At 40.6% G+C, this 22,211-nt stretch overlaps 2 protein-coding genes across 4 annotated transcripts in view; one reads left to right on the top strand and one right to left on the bottom strand.

Annotated features, from left to right (window-relative positions):
* RABL3 (RAB, member of RAS oncogene family like 3) overlaps positions 1-5,200 on the bottom strand; it is a 39,131-nt gene extending 33,931 nt beyond the window's left edge. Inside the window, exons 1-2 of the mRNA XM_036448313.2 lie at positions 5,001-5,200; positions 1,219-1,310 (exon numbers count right to left, since the gene is read on the bottom strand). Coding sequence (XP_036304206.1) covers positions 1,219-1,310; positions 5,001-5,046 — 138 coding nt within the window. The 5' untranslated portion in view covers positions 5,047-5,200. The remainder of the gene's footprint in view (positions 1-1,218; positions 1,311-5,000) is intronic.
* Positions 5,200-22,211, top strand: part of GTF2E1 (general transcription factor IIE subunit 1) — a 46,248-nt gene continuing 29,236 nt past the window's right edge. Inside the window, exons 1-2 of one of the 3 annotated variants that reach the window (XM_036448306.2) lie at positions 5,200-5,342; positions 10,764-11,241. In XM_036448306.2, the coding sequence (XP_036304199.1) occupies positions 10,794-11,241 (448 nt within the window). In that variant the 5' untranslated portion in view covers positions 5,200-5,342; positions 10,764-10,793. Of the gene's footprint in view, positions 5,343-6,322; positions 6,498-9,844; positions 9,902-10,763; positions 11,242-22,211 lie in introns of those variants that run through there. The other 2 variants (XM_036448307.2, XM_036448308.2) reach the window with 2 other exon arrangements.

Here is a 22,211-nt window from a genome sequence, read left to right as displayed (position 1 = left end):
CAGCAAGGATATCCACCAACCATCCAGAAAAAACTAGAATATTAAAAAAAACAACCCTATAAAATAGTATGTTTAAAACTATTAAAATAAATATATAAAATCATAACTAAAGATTAGGATATTCTGGAAAATGTTGACATTTGCAAAAGAACCAAAAAAGAATATCTAAAAACTATAGCTACCAAAATAAAATAAAAAACTGAGTGGATATATTAAAAGCACATTAGTCATAGTTGAAGTGATTTTTAGGTAACTGGAATACATCATCCAGAATGAACTGAGGAGGAATAAAGAATAGAAAACATGAAAGTACATAGAAAAATACAGAGGAGAAAAATCTAATAGAAGTTCAAAAGGAGAAGATTGAGGGAATGAAGGAAGACAGACAATAGCTAAAACTTTTGAAAAATGAAGACAGCCTTGAAAAGTACAACTTCTGAATAGAATGACTAATACCTAATCCATATCTAGACATAGGTTAGCAAAACTACATAATATCAAAGGTTTCTGATGAAAGATTTCTAATCAGCAGCAAAATAAGTCACAGAACCTATTTAGTCAAATAACTAAAGGAAAATAACTGTCAATCTAGCTAATTATCATCCCTTCCCAACTTATTTCTTAACTCAATGGAGAGAGATATGTCAGCAGAAAAGATACTTGGATTGGAGTAGCTGGAATTAGAAAACATCAACAATATCTGGGAAGATACTTGATTCTATGGAAAGTGCACCTGTGTCTCTTAAATGTGAGGTGGAACAGATGACCTAGACATAAGGCTCCAAAAGCTTTTGCCTTTGAACTATTTCTAGCCAAAGGTTGGATTTTTCAGTGGCAAAGGCTTTAGAATTATTTATGGAGCATGAAAAGTGAACTCTACATACATAGCATAGAAATTAAAAGTGAAGTCTCTAAAATCAGGCTAATGGGGATTAAATCTTGACTGCTTGTTAAGCACTGAGTGAATTTGGTCATGTCACTTTACTACTCTACGCCTTAGTTTCTGCAGCTATTATCTCACAGTTCAAAAAAGATTAAATAAGGAAAGTCATGCAAAGCATAGTATCTAGCACAGAGTATGTGCTTAATAAAGCCCAGTTATTATCATTATTAGTTTTGACCGCAGAAGTGTAATCTGATTACATAGTATGAACCAATAAATTTTACTATGACTACTAAAAAAAAAAAAAAAAAACCCTAAAAATATAGGAAACATACTCTGACATCTACCGAGCAGCCCACAGTCCATGATGGATTTCCCAGCACTTGATTTTGGCACAGAAGATGAACTAGTGAAGATTTACCAACACCTGTAAAAGATACAAGAATTCTAGTTATGAGACATGCTGAAATGTGATAGCAAAAGTGTGATTGAGAATATGCAGTAATCATGGTATGTAAATTATAGTTTAAAGGATATCCATACCACACCAAGCATTTAATAAGCTTTATTAATAAGTAGATGGTCAAGGAGGGCTTGTTAAAACATGGAATGCTGGGTCCTGCTCCCTTTCCTCTTCAGCAGGTCTGTTGTGGAGCTCAAAGATTTTGCATTTCTAACAAACTCCTTGGTGATGCTGATACTACGGTCCAGGGGCCTTACTTTGAGAACTACTGTTCTAGGGCAATTTCATATGAACTAGTCCTTTCCTTTTGAATGATTTCATCTATTCAATCTTTTTTAGAATTGTAGAATATGAACAGATCTTGGAGGTAATGCTCTATCCTGATTACCAATGGAGAGGTACTTCCATGGCACTGTTAGCTGATCCTTCAGATGGTGTTTGAACACGGTCAGTGACAGGAACTCACCGTTTCACAATTCCTTTAGACACTCTAGTTCAGATAGCCAGCCATGTGGCCCCGTTTTACCCTTTGGAAAAAAGAGAACCACTCTACTCCCTCTTCTACATCATGGCCCTTTACCTTAAGGCAGCACTTTGTTTCCTGTAGCTCTCCTGGGTTCAGGGCAATCTATATGAGGGGGGAAGAAAATGAGTTCCCATTTACACGATGGAGTCACTCATATAACTAACAGCATTTTGATGCCACCATGACAAGCATGGTTGATGAATCTTCATGCATCATTTGTGGTAGAGAAAATTTAGACCATCTCTTTGTGTGCAATTTTGTGTATGAACCTACCATTTATGTTTATTTTTTATTACATGAAGTTATATTTACAGACAACTGGAAAGCATTTTTTAAAAAGAAGAAAAAGTCACCTAGAAGAGCACTATTGCAAACATGTAGGTTTACATCCATAAGCAGGATTTCCTAGAAGCAGATTCTTACTGTAAATATACACATGGTATACTTGAAAACAATAAATCTGTTTACACATCTGGTTTTGTCTGGACCATACTACCTATTCTCCCCCACACCTGCCCTCCATTGGCCTGGTGAATTAATCTGTCAAGACTCCGCATCATTCTAGTTATTGTCATTTCTGATTCCACAGAGATAGAACTAAGCTCATTATCCCCCACCCTCTGGGTCTCCACTGTGCCCTGTACACTTTTCCACAGAACACTTACAACACATTACACTTGTTTATAGGTTTTATGTACTGTTTAATTTTAATTTCTTTGAGGATTGGAACTGGGTTTTTACTATCTTTAAAAAAAATATATCCAATATTCAGAACAGGTCCTTAATTAGTACTTATTTAGTGACTAAAATTCCCCATGTTATTATAATTGTCCTAAACATATTTAATATCTCCTTTATAATTCAGAACACTGACATAACAATTTACTTAATCATTCCCTAATTACTAGATATTTAGGGTGTTTTAAAATTTTCATTATGCCAAAAAAAAGATTTGTTTAAACTTTGGTTAAAATTATTTTGCCAGGCTGCGGTGGCTCAGTGGATTGAGCCATCATCCCATGGATCAAGAAGACCCAAGTTCAATTCCCAGTCAGGGCACATGCCCAGGTTGTGGCCTCAATGCCAGTAGGGCAGCCGGAGGCAGCCAATCAATGAGTCTCTCTCATCATTGATGTCTCTCTCTCTCTCTCTCCCTCTCCCTTTCTTTCTGAAATCAATAAAAATATTAAAAACAAACAAAAAACATTCATTTGCTGGTGGGGGGAAGAGGCCCAAGGTAATGAAATAAATACCAGCTGCAAATACTAGTTGTTGGTAAAGTATTAAGCTCATCCCTTGTATCTGAAATAACAAAGAGAATTATCAAATAAACCTATGGGATACAAAACAAATCTCTGCAACCCACGTCATTCCTTTATGTACTATGTGAAATCCTCCAAATTTCATGAGGGAGATAAGCCTTTATTCAAAAGGAAACTTTAAAGGTTGCATACAAAGGCAGATGAAGTGTGTGTAAGAAGTATATTCTAACCTGATATCATATCACTGTTAAAAGGGAACTGATAAAAAGGCAATAACTGACTTTGTACACACAGCCTAAAGTCAGTGAATGTGTAACAAGATCAATCACTTTCCTGGTAGGCATGACTATCTTCTGTTTTACAACTAAACTATAATGAACAAAGAAACAAAATAAAGCTTACTAATTGCCTGATCACTTTCCACCATTTAATGCAGCAGCCAATTCAAATCTGCTACATAATTGATTCCAGTTATAAACCTAGCAGTGTCTGCTCTACTTAAGTATTTTTTTTTTGGTGAGATTTTTCTTTTTTTGGGGGGGCGGGGGAGAAATCTGCTAGTTGCAACAATATCTTACATGAAGGGATTGTTAGATATAATAGAAAAGGAAATTATAAAAGAGATACCCACTTCATGTATCATGAAATTGTGTTAGCTCTGTATTGCAGTTCTAAATCCTACTTGATACACTTGCCAAATCCCTTTAGACCACCATTACTTTATCTGTAAAATGTAGTGATTTTATTACATTAATTTCTGCGTCATTTCAAGCCAAAGAACTGGAGTTGACATAAATGTATGCTGTTCATAGGATTTCCTAATGGAATTTTCTTAGGGAATTTTAAATAATGCTCTCTGTAAAATATTTTATAATGCAAATAATCTTCAGGCAAGGTGAAAAGGTTTCAGACCTCCTCCTTTCCCCAACAATGTTCTTAAGTCCTGTAAGGGTAATCTTCAAGCTTTCTGAGGCATGCCCTCTCCACCTCCAAGTATCTGGCACGATGTCTTTGCTCACAACACACATTTCAAAGGACAACTCCAGAAAAGCACAACCATGAAATGAAAGCTCATAAGGAGCACGGGAGTGGAGGTATGGTGAGAGGGACAAGGATACTGAGGTGGGAGGAGGAAATGCAGACTAAGGTGTAAAAAGAAGAAATCTTAAAACTAGGAATAAACCGGGCTCAGCATTAAGTCCTAGTTAATTCATCAAAGGAGCTCTTTCTTAGAACCTAGCACGTAATAGGTTTTCATTTAAGACCAAAGAGAACACAGACATCAAGCCCAGTTGAGAGTAGAACAGGATTACCCTCCAATATTTCATCTCATAATACAGCTTAGTGTTTTTGTACCGAGACTCTGGGTTCAAACCGGTTCTGTGGGTTATGTTTCGCCGCCACACTCTTCTCATCTGTAAAATGGGGCAACAGGGCTAATTTCCGGATTAAAGGAGTTAATATATGCAAAGAACTTCGAACAGTGTCATTTTTTTTCTTAGTGCATGTCGTTTGATTTCCTTAATAAAATCTCTTGAAGACACGGTGCTAACTCCTGATTCCTTAGCACCGCTCATGACATAAAACAAAGGAATCGACAAAGCGCGCTAGGAAACCGTCGCCCCGGAGACTGATGTGGAAAGCGGCGAAGGCGGAGGGAGGCAGGGACTCCGCGCCCCCGGCCCACACGCGCGGCCGCCACTTCGTCAACCAGAGCAAAGTCCTCTGGGAAGTGTAGTCTTCAGGCCTCGAGAGGGATTTCAGCCGGGGGCCCAAGCGATTGAGTTGCTGGGGCGGGGAGGGAGTCGTCGTTATCGGATAATTCAAAAGTGTCGGTAGCCCAAGAGGTGGGTTTAAGCCGCTCACCTGAGTCTCCCAACACCAGTACCTTCACCCGATCCAGGGACGCCATCTTGCCACTGCCTTCCGGGGTCACCCCCCCGGTTCCTGGTTTTTAAGCCAATCAGAGCTGGGCACGGGGGGGGGGCGGAACTTTCGGTGCCATTGGCCAATCCGTGCGCGGCTCTCCCCACGGACGGCTTCGCTACGCTGATTGGCCGGCCAGGTTAAAAGTAGCGGGTGGTTCCCTCCCGGGCTGGTCGCAGGAATAAGGCGTTGTCTTTGTCGCACGAATGGCGAGGCTCGTGGGAGCCGGTAGTTGAGGCGCAGAGGGGACGCGGTAGTGCCAGTGTTCGAGGATTCGCCTGGGTAAACCTTGTTCCCTGTTCCTTGTTCTGGGCTGCCTGGCCCGGAGTCGTGGTTCAGGCTTTCTCCTTCTCGCTCCTTTCTTAGCGACTCTCCTCCTCTCTAAGCGGTTCTCCAGAGAGCCATGGAGCCCGGGGCGGCCCGGGTGCGACCTCGGGCGGGACCCTGGGCTCCACCGAGGGTGGCCCTGCGCCCGGCTCGGCAGGGTCCGAGGGGATGGAGGGTCGCGCAAGTGTGGGGAGGAGTGACCACGACAGAACCGGGCTCGTGGAGGGCAACTGGGTCCAGCCCGAGGTTTCGCGGTGGTAATGCAGCTTGCTTATGTAGGAAGACCCTGAAATATGGTAACTGGAAAAAAAACAAAAAAAAGCCTGCAGTTAAATGTATAAGATTCAAATGAATATAGAACTGGCATAGTAGTATACTGAAATAATCGACTGGATGAATAAATTGCATCCTTCCTCCCCCGCATCCTCTTCTCTTACCCTGGGCGTAATCTTTTAAAATTGCAGATTTGATCCTGTTGCTTCCTGCTTAAAGCCATTCGAAGTTTAAGAAGAGGGATTCCAATAGCCTGTCTTTTTTCCTACTCTGGAAGCAGCAGTGGAGGGAGTAAAACTGCGGGGACGTTGGCCGGAGGGGCATGTGGGGAGAACACGTGCTCAGGGAAGCTGCTGAAAGTTTTATGGCAGCACGGGCCCAGCCGCGCTGGGTTTGGGAAAGGCAGTGGTGGTGGACATGATGTCCCTGTCCTCAGGTAGAGAGGAGAGTACAAGTCTGTTCACTGCAAGGAGGAAGGTTGGGAGAGAACCTTGGGAAATGGGCTGGATCATGCTAAGCTGTTAAGGAGGAATCTGGGAAGGTCTGTGAGTAAATGCCTTTGGAGATGTGAAAGGATGATTAGAAGGGAGTTGGGGCCGAGAGTACAGAATGTGCACGTGGGGAGGGGAAGGCTTACGTGGCTGATGGAATTGAGAGCGTGCTGATGTGGCTGGAGATTAGAATGACAGGGATAATAGACAGTGCAGAGAACTCATTCATTTCAATTTCGTTCCTCCAACGATGTGCCTGATGCAGTGTAGTTCTCCAATGTTTGTATGCCTATAAGACATGTGATTCAAAGACAAGATCTTTGGGGGATCTGTGCTGGGTAGGGAGGTAAGTGAGACTGGGAGGGAATGAGGGACTGAGACTCTGAAGCAAAAAAGAAGAGAAAAAAGGGGTTGCCCTGAGAGGTTACAAACTTAAAAATTTCCAGAGACCAGCCCGCCTCTCTCCCCGTTTAAAAGTGACAGCTGCTTTTCACCCCCTCCCCCCACCCTTCCCAATATGGGAACCTGCTCTCACTTTTCCTCAGATATTTCTAGTTTTTATGAGGAGCTGAAAGTTGAGATTCGTGTGAAATCCCACTATGTTTCATGTTGGCAACTAACTCATATGGACATTTTCAGGACATTCGTTTGGTCAAACAATGTGGTAGAGGCTGCCAGTTTGGTATCTCTGACCTAAATAATTGAAGAAATCCAGAGATTGAGTAGGAGATTTAGCATATGTGGGGAAGTAGAAGTGATAAAGAAGAGAAGGCAGTGGTCAGGAAGGACAATTTTAGAATGGAGAAATTTCAAGCTCGGTGGCTTGATTTCTTTCCTGAGCTATCTGCTGGACATCTTCACAGGAATATTCTGTAGTATTTCCTCAAAAAGAAGCAACTAAAAGTTAATGCCTCATTACTTTCAAACCTGTTCCTCTTCAGTGTTAGCCTATTTTTCTCATAGTGGTACTTTTCTTGGTTACATTGGCCTAAAACAAATAGCTACATCTTATTATATTAATAACATTTTTGTTTAATGGTTATAGCATTTCAGTTTTATAAGATGAAAAGAGTTACGGAGATGGATGGCAGTGATAGTTATACCATGTTATGAATGTATTTAATACCACTAAACTGTATTCTTAGAAATGGTTAATTGGTAAATTTTGTTATGTGTATTTTACCATAATAAAACATTTATTTAAAAAATAAATATTTATTTGGTTAAAAAAACAAATAATTACTTAAAAATTTTCTACTTTTTTATTTCATTTCCAGTATATTATTGGGCCCATTTGATTTTGTTTCTGACAAGTAGAATTATCTAGGGAGCATTGTGTTCTCTTGCAGTTGTTTGCTCTCTTTCTTCAGGTTTGATTACTATAGCTCCTAATATTTCCACAGTACTTCCATCTTCACTAACCTCGATCCATTCTTCATATTGTTGTAAAGTCACTTTTCTAAAAAGGAGTTCTTGGTCTGAATACCAATAATGGAACTCTTATGATGCCAACTCTGTAAGCAGCATATTTTTCGTGGATTATCTTATTTAATCCATGCATCTACTCTATGAGGAAGGAACTGTTAGTAATCACTTTTTATGCATGAGGAAACAGAATTTTCAGGGCCACGGGATAAGAAATGGTGGAACCTGGGATTTCAAAACCCAAAACTATTGGACCGTGGAGTCCTCATGTCACTCCCTTGCTCTAATTGTCAGGACCCCCTACGTTGTTTCAGGCAGTGGAAACAGGCTAAGTGAGTAGCAGAGGGTCCTCAATGTATGATGTGTGTTGGCATAACATGTAATAGCCAGTCACTAGGTTTGTCTGGAGCAGGAGTCAGGGACTTTTTCTGCTTATTGGAGTCGCCTAAAGAGCTTTTAAAATATGATGCCTAATCTGATCCTCCCAGACCAGCTGAAACAGAATCTCTGGGAATGGGGTCCACGTGGGTACTTTTAAATGCTTCCTAAATGGTTCTACTTTACAGCCAGGGTTGAGAACCATTGATTCCAGAATATGGAATGTATGTTGTGGGAGGTCAGGGAGGGGAAATAATGTTGGAAAAGTAGGCTGATTTGACATTTGTCTGCCATTCTTTGGTCTGTTGGATGTTTCTGAAGCCATATTTTGTGTTCTGCCAATCATTAAGCATATAAAAAACACAAAAACAGATACACTGTTCAAGTACAGTGTATCAACCAAATTGGAAAGGAGAACAAAATGCATCTGATAACATGCTATAAATACTTTGGTGTTCAACCCAGGCACTTGCTTGGCTCACTTGATCCTTGGGATAGATAACAGGAAGGTGGTAGGACCACAGGTTTGGGTCTAGGTGCTACACTGTTATCTCAGTCATGCCTGAGTGTTTACAATATGAAATATACATTTAATTGTAACTAACTTTCCTTTTATTTTTTTCTTTATTGCATGTAGGGCATTATACCCTCCCCCCCATGTGTATAGATTGGTTATTTAAGAATATCTTTTTAGAATAATGTTGTGAATATAAAAATATTTCTTATGAAATGAGATATTAAATCTGATAGTATTGATAGCCACTGATTTAAAATAAAAGAGGCCCCTCCCACCGCCTCCTCGAGGGGCTGAGGCCGGGCAGGCGCGCTGCTCTCGCTAATTTAAAATAAAAGATTCTATTATTTTAAAATAATAGAAAGTGGTGTTAATAATTTTTATAATAATTGTTTTTGAAATAATTCAATGGGATGTCTCTTAAAAATTTCCCTATGGTATAGGGATTTCATTTGACAGTATGTCTGAATAGCCTGATCATTTTTACTTTGGGACATATTAAATCTATATGGAAGCTATTTTTTTAATATCTTTTTATTTATTCCACCCCCCCCCCCCCCCGAAACATCAATGTACATCAGTTGGTTGCCTCCTCTACCCACTCTGACCAGGGATCTACCAGGGAACAGTCCGCAACCTGGTCTGTGCGCTGACTGGAAATCAAACCAGCAGCCTTTTGGTGCATGGGACAATGATCAACCAACTGAGCCACCCACACAAGGGCGATATGGGAGCTATTCTTATTAATAAGTGCTTCCTACGCACATTCCTTACATTCTCATTTATTCATCACAACAACCTTATCGAGATAGTTGATATTGTTATTTTACTAAGAGAATATAGTATGGCTTGTGGTGGTTTAAGCTAAAACACAGGTTGTCCAACTCTGACTTCCAAAGCCCATCCTTTAAAACAATCACATGAAAGTCTAGCCAATACTGTTTTGGGCTTCAAAAAGAAAACTTTCTGAGTCAAGATATAAGAATTGGGTACAATTGTGTTGCAAGGGGGGCCAGTATTTAAGATACCTTGAGTTTGTTTGCTTTTTAAGAACTATATGGTATTTGGTCATCAGATTTGTTAACAAGGTTGGTAAAGCTATCTAAATCTAAGTGTTAATTTCTTTCATATTTATAGTAGAATTTTGCTAAGTACCCCAGTTGGTGATTACTTATGATGTGTTTTTTGGTTGTTGTGATTTTAATGTGAAAGTATGACTAAGTAAAACATTCTAGAATCTATCCTGAGAGAAATTTTTTTAAATTATATTTTTAAACTCTTACCTAAGCATATGTTTTTATTGATCTTAGACAGATTGGTTTTAGACAGAGAGGGAAGGAGAGAGAGAGGAAAAAAAAAATAATGTGAGTACTGATTGGAAGCTTCCTGTACCATCAACCAGGGATCTATCAGGGAACAAACCTACAATCTGGGTATGTGCCCCGCCTGGGAATTGAACCTGTGGCCCTTTGGTGCACAGGACAGTGCTCCAACCAACTCGGTCATACTAGCCAGGGCTATTTTGGTAGAAAAGTTTTACTCAAGAAATAAAGGCACTTTAAGGATATGCTAATTGCTAGGCTTCTTGGGGAGGGGGTATTCAGCATTTCCAAAGATCTGTAGCAGTGATTTTCAAATTGGAATACTGTCAGAGGCACACTGTTGTGCCACAAGAATTTTTAAAGCATGGAATACCTGGCTATTTAAAAGAGTCAGGGGCACTGAGTTCTTTTCCCTTAGATTGTCAAATGAAAATATAGCAACCAATGCAACATAACTGTTCAGTGTGAATGTATCAAAATTATACCTTATTTTCTTTTTGTCATATTGGCAAAAAATATGTATTTTTTTTGGTGTGCCATGGAAGTTAGAAGTTAGTTTATATGGGCCATGAGATAAAAGGGGTTGAAAATCGCTGATTTATATAGCATTAAGACTAATAAGACTTCATTTAATTTTTTTGTGTTTCTCTTACTGAAATAAAATGGGCTTGATATGTATCATTGCTATAAATTATGTTAATTTTTAAAATCAAGCACACTGTGTAGATCATGAAAATAATCATTTAAGAAATATGCCAAGCTTTTTAGATGTAATCTTTTGTATACTCAGAGGAACATCTTGTTCTCTGTTAAATGCTTTGGCATTATAAGTCTTATAAAACAATGTTTTAGTGACTTTATGGCACTCCAAAAGTAGTGATAGCTAACTAATGGGTTGATAATTCTAGATTTAAAATGATTACTGTGTCCTCATTGTGCCTATGTAATCTTTTTTTTTCTCTCCTGAATTCAGTACATTTAAAGTTGAAGTTTGCCGCTAAAGATGGCAGACCCAGATGTCCTCACCGAGGTTCCTGCATCATTGAAGAGGTTAGCCAAGTATGTGATCCGGGGTTTCTATGGCATTGAGCATGCTTTGGCCTTGGACATCTTGATCCGGAACCCTTGTGTGAAAGAGGAGGATATGTTGGAGCTGCTCAAGTTTGATCGGAAGCAACTTCGTTCAGTTTTGAATAATTTAAAGGGAGACAAGTTCATCAAATGCAGAATGAGAGTAGAGACTGCTGCAGATGGGAAAACCACTCGCCATAACTACTACTTTATCAATTATCGTACTCTTGTTAATGTGGTTAAATATAAATTGGACCACATGAGAAGGAGGATTGAAACTGATGAGAGAGATTCCACCAACCGGGCTTCCTTCAAATGTCCTGTTTGTTCTAATACTTTTACAGATTTAGAAGCTAATCAGCTCTTTGATCCCATGACAGGTGAGACTTTTCCAGCTTATGAATCTTTAAAGTAACTTTTAAAAATAAAATATGTATTCTTTTTCTTAAATTGATTTATCTAATTTTTAAACCAATCATATATCTATATTAATAAAAGGGCAATATGCTAATTAGACTAGACATCTTTCAGACATCCTTCCAGACAAAGCCATGGTGGCGGGGGCTGTGGGAGAGGCATTTGGGGTGATCAGGCCAGCAGGGGAGGGCAGTTAGGGGGGTCAGGCCAGCAGGCAGAGGTTGTTAGGGGCAATCAGGCAGGCAGGCAGGCAAGCAAGCAAGCAAGCAAGCAATCGGTTAGGAGCCAGTGGTCCCAGATTGTGAGAGGGATCCTGGATTGGAGAGGATGCAGGCCAGGCTGAGGGACCTCCCCTCCCATGCATGAATTGCATGCACCGGGCCTCTGGTATGATTATAAAAGTGAGTGGATTGGTATTAATCACTATATGGTCTGTCTTAGTCTTACTGCCCTGCTTGACTGTTATTCTTTTAGAAACCCTTGTAAAGCCTTTCTCCTTCACAAAGGAGTGTACTCTTCCACCCATGGCTATCCTACCTCTGTTCCCACCTCCACCTCTTATTTATAGGTACAGCTCAATCTGAACGATTGACTTCTCTATCACTTGAAGACTATTCTGACAGTTCCACTTTTGACCTCTTCATTCAGTAAATATTTGAGCACCTATTTATGCGAGTCACTGACAGACAGTCACAGTACAGTGCATATAAATGCTATGTTAGTGGAAGTGTGAAGTGCTATCAGGAGTATATAATAGGGCTTCTAATTGGAATAGCGTCTGAAAGAGTGTAAGTAACAGCTGAGACTTAAAGAGTCAGCAAGATGCAATAAGCAGGGCATCCTTTCCTTCAAATGGATGGATATTTAATCTTTTAGGCATTAGTCAGTGGAAGAAAACTGTCAACAGATATTTAATTTGCTTCATTTAAATACTTTAGTTAAGGATCTTTTTAATTATCCAGAATTTACAAAACACATTTTCAAAAAGTGCAGTATATCTAGCATTAACATGAAAAACTTTAAAGTGCTGGGTTGTATAGTTGTTTTGTCTTATCATTTGTAAACAGGTAAAGAGACTATAGTTTTGCTAATTACTCAGTGGACAGTTTGGTCTTACTTTCAAGATGTAAAAATAAATGGAAGAGATTATCCCTTTGTTATGGCTGAATTCAGGACTATAGGTGACTTTTAAAAAATTCCTACCCCTTACTGGTTTGGCTCAGTGGATAGAGCGGCGGCCTGTGGGACTGAAGGGTCCCAGGTTCGATTCCAGTCAAGGGCATGTATCTTGGTTGCAGGCACATCCCCAGTGGAGGGTGTGCAGGAGGCAACTATTCTAGGTCTCTCTCTCATCGATGTTTCTAACTCTCTATCCCTCTCCCTTCCTCTCAGTAAAAAATCAATAAAATATGTATTTAAAAAAAAATCTTAAATCTGCCTTTGAAAAAACTATCAAAAATGTAATTTAAACTTTTACATGTGAAATTTTTATTGTAAAAAAATTACAGATTTGTCTGGCTGGCTTGGCCCAGTGGTTGAGCATCAACCCAAGAACCAGGATATCATGGTTCCATTCCCTGTCAGGGCACCTGCCTGGGTTCTGGGCTCGATGCCCAGTAAGGGGACAAGCAGGAGGCAGCCAATCAATGATTCTCTCTCATCATTGATGTTTCTATCTCTCCCTCTCCTTTCTGAAATCAATAAAAATATATTTTTAAAAAATTACAGATTTTTGTGCATGTTTAATTTTCTATTTTTTGTACATGTTACATATTGTACACTTAATTTTTTTAAAATGAGAAATAATCCAATATCAGTTAAGATTTTAACAAAAAGAGCTAGCTTAGGACTTCATCTCCCCTTACTTACCGTATTTTTCGGGCCATAAGACGCACTTTTCCCCCCCCCAGAAGTGGGGGGAAAAAGTCCCTGCGTCTTATGGTCCAAATATAGCCTACACATATACTTTAAAAAAAAAGTTTTTTTACTTGCCCGGCTCTGTGTGGTCTCTGTGTGCTTGCCCGGCTCTAAAATGGTTCTAAATGCTGCTGTTTACTTTACAGGGTTGATTACATGTGTTTATGACTGTGATGTTGGGTTTTAATGCACATAAAATATTTTAGGACACTATTTGTTTCAGAATCTTTTTTTCTTCATTTCCCTTCTCTAAAACCTGGTGCGTCTTATGGTCCGGAGCGTCTTATGGTCCGAAAAATACGGTATATGAAGCAGTCATTTTGGATGGAAAGTCATTTAAAGAATTCCCATTTGTGTTAAATTTTTTTTTTGACTGAATCTTTTTACCTTGAACCGGCTTCACTAGGAGGCTCTTAGTTATAAGAAAATCTAACCATCCTGAGTTTTAAGGATTATTTGAGTGTGCTGTAGAGGAAGTTGTTGAATATATCTGGAGCGCTTTCAAAATAAATTAGAGAAATCTTGTGTTTTTTGCTATTCACGCTAACAGATTTTATTTATTTATTTATTTATTTTCTCACCCAAGGATATGTTTTCATTGATTTTTCTTCCTTTTTTTCTTTTTCTTTCTTTCTTTCTTTCTGTCTTTCTTTCTTTCTTTTTTTTTTTTTTTTTTTTTTTTTTTTTTTTTTTTTTTTTTTTTGTTGCAGAGGGTGGGTTAGGAGGAGGAGAGAGAGAAACAGAAACATTAATGTGAGGGAAAAACATATGCAGGAATCAAACTTGTAACCTTTGGTGTATAGGACAATGCTCCAACCAACTGAGCCAACAGGCTAGTCAGGCCAATTCTACCCGATTTCTTAAAGGAACTCTGGGTTTTGGTTTTGTGATTCCATGCAGATGTTGATGTTACAGTTAGTGGTCATCTTCATCACCCTTGACTGCAGCAGAAGGTGTCCAGTCCCTCAAAGATGGTAACCTAATGTGCTTCTACTATATTTATTCATCATTTATTTTTATTAAGCTTTCTAAAGGAAATTACTCCAGTATTTATATTAGTATTTAGGAGATTGATCTGTGATGCTCTTTGAATTTCACTAAGGTTAGTGTCTGAATGAAGGTAATTGTAATCAAACCGGTTAGGCCCTTGGTCAGCAAACTGCGGCTCGGGAGCCACATACAGCTCTTTGGCTTCTTTTTTTATTTTTTTATTTTATTAAAATATATATTTTATTGATATTTTACAGAGAGGAAGGGAGAGAGAGAGCGCTAGAAACGTCGATGAGAGAGAAACATCGACCAGCTGCCTCCTGCACACCCCCCACCGGGGATGTGCCCGCAACCAATGTACATGCCCTTGACCGGAATCGAACCTGGACCTTTCAGTCTGCAGACTGACGCTCTATCCACTGAGCCAAACCGGTTTCGGCTCTTTGGCTTCTTGAGTGTGGCTCTTCTACAAAATAACATGGCCTGGGCCAGTCTATTTTGAAGAAGTGGCATTAGAAGAAGTTTAAGTTTAAAAAATTTGGCTCTCAAAAGAAATTTCAATCATTGTACTATTGATATTTGGCTCTGTTGACTAATGAGTTCGCTGACTCTGGGCTAGGCGGAACAAAGACTTTTTAATATGAAGGCTATGGCCAGCATGAAGGTGGAAAGAAGGGGTTCAAGGAAAGTAAGAATAAATCATTTTATCTTGGTATCAGTTGGGGGAGGGTGCCCTGGGAACATACTCGCCTTTTGGCTTTTCATTTGGACCTTCCTTTACGGAGAGAATGTGCTGACTGGGTGATATTAGGACCCAGTCTGCTTGTCAGTTTTTCACTGTTAACTTGATACCCTTCTATGTTCTATACATTCCCTTTAGAAACATTCGTCTTTTTTTCCCTTCCTAATTTGCTCAGAATTCATTCCCTTCACACTCATTTTGAAGAAGATGGGAAATAAACATTTGGGTATATGTATCAGAGTAGGAACAGTGGGAGTGAGGCTTTTTCTGCTGTAATGTTGTAATATTTATGTTCTGTTTAAGTTGATAGATTACAGTTTTCATTCTAAGCCCAGTTTTGTACAAAGCTATTCTATTTCTTGGTTGCCGTTGGAGACTGAGGATGTTTCTGACCAAATGATGGGATTTCTGATGAGCTATCTTCATTCCCATCTCAACAGTTATTAGGTTGTACTGTTATATTATCAAATAGGGGGTATTCAGGAATTAGATTTGAAGCCTTCTAGACACTTGACTGCTTCCCTGATTTAAAGTTTTGAACTCAATTGTACTCAATTTGAACTCAATTTAGTGAGCTCTCTGTGACTCACTAAAGGGTAGTGACTCCTAAATGAGCACCTGTGAATTCTGAGTCCAACAAGAATTATTTTATTAAGGCTAATTCACACATAAGCCAGAGATCTTCCTACTTCAATTTACAGCTTTTGCCTACCTCATCTCTCTTTTCTTTAAGAATTGTAGGTTCTCTTTATCCTTTCCATTTTGGTATTCTTGTGTTGAACTCCCTCCAAATGTTTGATGGTTGTATGTGTGTATTGGTCTCTGCCCAGTTCCTTGGACAGATGTCCTAAAACCCTTGTATAATAATTTCTTAAGTGATAAGAACACTAGGAGCATCTTTTGTGCTGTTTGGTCTTTAACATTCTCCCGCCTCCTGCCCCAACCCCTCCTCGACACATACACACCCTTGGTCCCGATACAGGGCACCTGAAAAGAAATCTGTAATTTCATGGGTGATAAGAGTGCCTTTTGTTCTAATGAGGCAGCTCTGGTGGGCTCCTAGATGAGAAGCTTGGAATTTTCGGCCCCATTCCCCCTTCTCTTGAGAGAGGAGAAGGGCTGAAAATAGAGTTAATTATGCCTACGCAATGAAGCCTCCATAAAATTCCCCAAGTATGAGGTCTGGAGAGCTGGTGGACACATGGAGGTGCTGGGAAGGTGGCATGCCTTGTCAGGGCATGGATGCTCCAAGCCCCATCCCACATACCTTGCCCTACACAGCTCTTCCATCTAGATATTCATCTGTGTGCTTTATTATATTCTTTAATAAACTGGTAAACATGGGTGTTTCACTGCATTCTGGAACTGCTTCGGCAACTTATTTGAACCCAAGGAGTGGGGGAAGGGAGGAGTCATTGGAACCTCTGGCCTATAGCCAGTTGGTCAGAAGCAACAGGTTTCTAAAGTAGAGGCAGTGGGAGCAGACTTGTGGGACTGAGCCCTGAACCTGTAGAATCTGATGCTGTCTCCAGGTAGACAGTGTCAGAATTGAGTTGATTGGTAAGACACACAGCTGGTATTATAGAGAATTGCACGGTGTGGGGTAAAACCTTCACACACTGGTGACCAGAAGTATCAGAAGTAAAATGTTATCTGCGAGTAGCAAAGGAAACACATAGGGAAGAAACACCAATAGAGAAGAACTGGGACTTGAGGTTTTTCCATTATAATATGTACAGATACTTCATGAAAATGGAATTGCCTCGCCTTTGCTCAGTAGTCCTTGATTTCAGAAATTTAATGAGGCAAAATAGTGATTTTACTTCCAATATTTATTTGAAATATTGGAGATTTATGTAATCAAAACAAAGAGCATGACATGAAATTCCTCAAATCAGCAAAGTAAAATCTTGTGGTTCATAAATGCATATTTTTAGATCTAGAAGCTTTCTCACCATGGAAAAATTAATATTTCCACTTTTGCAATCTCAGCCATGGGTAATTTAGTTAATGGTCCTTCTAAGTTAAATTCAGCAACATGTTCTCCCAAAGGGAGAGGAAATTCTATTCTCTTTTTAAATTTTAAGGCTAGATGATATGGAAACAGATTTATATTTTTCCTTCTTAATTCAAAAATTAAGCAGCCATGAGGCCAGGGTTAATTTTGAAGAGAAAATATTACCCACAAAACCACTAGCTTTTGCATATTACTTATAATTATAGTAACAGCCAAAAATAGTTTGTGATCTCTTGGTTCTTTAATGTACCAAACTCATTTCTATCTAATGTTCAAAAAATGTTTTAATAGATGTAATTCTACCCTGTCCCCCATTTTACTTTCTACACATTTTCAGCACTTTGTTTCTATTTTTTCTTAGGGTAGATACCATTTTATTCCTATAAAAGTTTTTTAAGAATTCTCAGCAGTGGGAATATATAGTTTTATAGCTTCTGGAAAACAGCTATGCTCACGTCTATACCACCAATGCAACTTTATTTATTTTATCTTTTATTTTTATTTTTTAAATGGCTTCAGCACCCAAGAACCGAGAGGCAGAGGTTTTATTTTTATCTTTATTTAGTATATTTTATTGATTCCCCACAGAAAGGAAGGGAGAGGGACAGAGAGTCAGAAACATCCATGAGAGAGAAACATCAGTCAGCTGCCTTCTGCACACCCCACTGGGGATGTGCCCGCAACCAAGATACATGCCCTTGACTGGAATCAAACCCAGGACCCTTGAGTCCATAGGCCTATGCTCTATCCACTGAGCCAAAGTGGCTAGGGCCCACCAACACAACTTTGATTTTATAGCTTCTGAAAAGGCATGTATGGCACTGTTTATTGTGAATGGGATTAAATTATTAGATGTTTGAATTAGAAACAGTTTGGAGCTCCTATTACCTATAGATCTGGGAGTCCCATTTTAAAACTAAGTGTCTTTTTTTTTGTTTTTTGTTTTTTTCATGGCAGAGAACTAGGGCATATTAGTAAGGAATTATTTTGTTGTTTTGTTTTGTTTTTAATCCTCACCAGAGGATATTTTTCCATTGATTTTAGAGAGAGGGAGAGACAAGAGAAACATTCATGTGAAAGAAACACATCTATTGGTTGTCTCCTGCATGTACCCAGAGCCTGGGCTGGGAAGGAGCTTGCAACCAAGGTAAGTGCCCATGGTCAGAATTGAACCCAGGACCCTTTGGTCTGAAGGCTGGCACTGTAAGGGAATCCCATTTTAAATAAACTTAAAAATAAATTAAATTTTAAAAAAGGAAATCTTATCCTATGTAATAAAGAGGGGATATGCTAATTGACCATCACTCCATCACAAAGATGGCTGCACTCACAGCTGAGGCCAAGTTCCCATAAGGAACCTTAATGAGCAATCAGCAGGGGACTGAGGCTACACCCTCCCTCCCCCACCCTCGTGGGGCTTGACGGGGGATCTTAGGCTGTGCCCTACACCTGGCAGGTTTTGACAGGAGACCTCAAGAAGTGCTTCCTGTCCTGGTGCTGGGCGAGGGGACCTCAGGCCGCTCCCCCTGCCCCAGCACCAGGCCAGGGGACTTCAGGCTCCACCTGGTGGGGCTTGACAGGGGACCTCATGGTGCACCCCCAGTGCTGGGTCAGGGGAAGTCAGGCCACACCTCTGTCCAGCGGGGTTTGATGGGGGACCTGAGGCCGTGCCCTCCCTCCCACCCCCCGCCTGGTGGGGCTTGTCAGGGGATCTCAGACTGTACCCTACCTGGTGGGGCTTGATGGAGGACCTCAAGGTACGCCCCCTACCCTGGTCTGGAGTGGGGAACCTCAGGCCACACCCCCCGTCCTGGTGCCGGGCCAGGGGACATTACACTATCTCCCGTGTCCAGCAGGGCTTGACAAGGATGGGACTGGCTGGGTCTAGATCTAGCCCCATGGTTTGCAAACTGCGGCTCGAAAGCCACATACGGCCCCTTGAGTGTGGCTCTTCCACAAAATACCATGGCCTGGGCCAGTCTATTTTGAAGAAGTGGCATTAGAAAGAAGTTTAAGTTTAAAAAATTTGACTCTCAAAGGAAATATCAATCATTGCCCTGTTGATATTTGGCTCTGTTGACTAATGAGTTTGCCAATCACTGATCTAGCCCAATGTGGGGACAGGCTGGGTCTGGGTCTCACATGATTTTGAGGTGCATGTGGGTCGATGGGGATTAGACTCTAGGTCCCATGGTGTACCCCAATGGGATAGGACAGGTGTCTTCAAACTACGGCCCGCGGGCCACATGCGGCCCGCAGAGGAGTCTGATCCGGCCCGCCAGGTTTTTTGGGCAGTGAGCGCAGCCGAGGTGTTACAGTAGGAATTAGTAGTTCATATAGTCCGGCCCTCCAGCTCTCTGAGGGACCGTGATCTGGCCCCCACTTTAAAAAGTTTGAGGACGCCTGGGATAGGAGGAAGGTTTTCATATACATTTTTCCATTTTCCTTTAATCTCTGACACTTTATTATAGAGAAAGAGCAAATAGCAATATTAAATCATTTCCTCTAATTAACCCCCTTTTAATGTGCACTAATGTTGTGCACTGGGTCACTAGTATTTAATAAAATCTTAGTAATAAGAATTTAGAGATTATTTTATCTAATTCAGCTCATCAAATTGTGTGTAGGTGGACATACACATGTTGTACTCTAGGGTTTGTAGCATTCTTATAAGTAATAAACCTAGAGCTATATAAATTTCTAGGATGTTTTAGATTGAATATTAGGGAAGAATAGGATAGCTTTTGTGGAGATTCAGCTTGTTTTGTGTGATTCCATGAAAATGACTTAGAGACAGACAGATTTTAGAATTAGTATAAAAGAAGTCTTTAATAACTAACTCTTAAATAAGTCTTAAAAATAGCCAATAATGGGATTTTAGTGGTTACCGTAATTCTGAGTCACTTGGAATATTAAAGGAAATTTCATATATGCTTGGGACTAGAGGCCCGGTGTACGAAATGCATGCACAGGGGGGCGCAGGGGCTGGGATTGTCCCCTCAATCCAGCCTGCTCCTCTTCAATCTGGGATCCCTCTCACAATCCAGGACTGCTGGCACCTAATTACTCACCTGCCTGCCTGCCTGGTCATCCCTAATGGCATCCAAATGCCCCCTCCCTGCCAGCCTGGTTGCTCCTAACAGCCCCCCCCCCCCACACACACACCCCACTGGCATGGTTGCCCCCAACTATCTCCCCCCCCCCCCCACTGGCCTGGTCACCCCTAACTGCCCTCCTTGCCGGCCAGGTTGCCCTCACTGCCACCCTCTCTATCCCCTCCTCCCCCCGCTGGCCTGGTTGCCCTTCACTGCCCCCCCCCCCCCCTCCGCCAGCCTAATCACCATCAGTTGCCTCCCTTGGCCCCAACTGTATTCCCCCCCACTCCCTGCCAGCCTGGCCACTCCCAACTACCTCCCCCCCACCCCGCCTCACCGGCCTGGTCACCTCTTACTGCCCTCCCTGCCAGCCTGGTTGCCTCCAATTGCCCCCCCTGCCGACCTGGTTGCCCCATGCAGCCTGCTTGTTCATTAGTTTGGTCATCCTTTGGGCTGGCCCTGGGTGGCTGGGCAGCCAACATCTGAGACTTGCCTGTGCTTTGGACTGACCCTGGGCGGCTGGGGGGCTGAGGGGACTGGGGGATTCCCTATGCAGGCGTGTGGAATGGCTGGATCCGCCTGGGGGTGGACCCGGCCCTGCCATGCACCTGCTGCCCCAGTGGGGCTTAGGGGACTGGCGCTGCTCTAATGTGGCTGTGGGTGCTGCCATCTTTGAGGGAATGGCAGTCAATTAGCACATTTCCTCCTCATTGGCTGTGGGCGCTGCCATCTTTGTGAGAATGTGATGGTCAATTAGCATATTCCCTCTTTATTAGATAGGATATTCATGTATGTATTTGGGGTTAAATCATATGAGTCTCTTCTTTCCTTGTGACTGCAGGCTAAGCTTTTTGATTTATAGACAGATCAGTTTTCTGATTAAAATTTCAATTTTTATATATCAGGTTACTTTTTCTTATCTTCATCTCTTTCTATTTAGAACAAGAGATGTCTTATAAAAGCAGTGTTTTCAGTTCCTACAATGCTAAAAACACAAACAAATACAGAAAGAAATCTTTCTAGGATTATTTCGCTCAATTTCTGAGTTGGAATCTTGCTCAGGGTGTGTTAGTTAGAAAATGATACCAGAAAGCTCAGAGGTGTAGATTTGAGGGGGAGGAGGTAACCATTAGAACAGGTTAAAAAATAAAAGCAAATATGGAAATAAAGTAAGGAACAAGTTCTTCAACATTCCCCCTCTCGAGCCCCCCCAAAATAAAAACACAACAAAAACACAAAAAAACAAAACACAATAACAACCCCTTTAGGTCTGATTTTATTATTTAATTATTGTGTTTGATCTTGAAGATTTGAGAGCTTTTAAAAAGTCATTTGTGTTTTCTTTTTTGTAATTTGATGCTGATTATATAGGAGCTAATTTATTTGTAAATAGTTGATCCTGGCATTCAATTTTCTATTTTCCGTTAAGTATGTATTGTCTTTCAACTAGTCATATCAAAACCACAGACTTTTTGCTTGCTCACTGCATGTTGAAATGAATTTGATTTAGGCCAAATGTATAGAATTTATTGTTAGTTTTACTATTTACACAAGTACCATACTTCACAATGTTGTTTTCCCTCCCAAGCATAATACAGTTTCCCTTTTTATGAGAGTTACAGAGTCAAAGAATGATACATGATTAGACCAAATCTAGATGTGTCCATTTAAGGAAGGACAGAAGACAGTTTCATTGATAAATTGAGTGTTGGGGTGTGGGATTTTATTGTGCACATCATTAAGATATTTGAGATCTTCTGAGTTTAAAAATACTTAGAATACCACCCCCCCTCCCCCCCGCAATACATTAAACCTGCTTATTTTTTCCTTTTGAGTGCAATGAATATTTTAGTGTTAGATGTTCTGCAGTCACTTGAAGGATGCTTTAAAAAAATTTTTTTTATTATAGGTAAAATAGTATAAATATATAGCTATGTACTTGTCATGTCTGTTACTATTTTATAATGGTAACTAGAGGACCGATGCACACATGGGTCTTCCTTCCCCTGGCTGCTGGCACCGCTTTCACTCCGGCCGGAGCCACCTTTTTGCTCCAGCCCGGAGTCGCCTCTCAGCCTTCTCATGCTGCCCAGAGAGCCTGAGCGGCTGGGGCCTGCACATGCAAATTAACGCACCATCTTTATTGGGTTAATTTGTTTACTCCTGATTGGC

This window comes from Pipistrellus kuhlii, unplaced genomic scaffold (genome assembly GCF_014108245.1).
Source record: "Pipistrellus kuhlii isolate mPipKuh1 unplaced genomic scaffold, mPipKuh1.p scaffold_m20_p_2, whole genome shotgun sequence".
NCBI lineage: Eukaryota > Metazoa > Chordata > Mammalia > Chiroptera > Vespertilionidae > Pipistrellus > Pipistrellus kuhlii.
The sequence above is the reverse complement of the archived record's forward strand: the minus strand, read 5'-3'. Positions and strand labels throughout refer to the sequence as shown.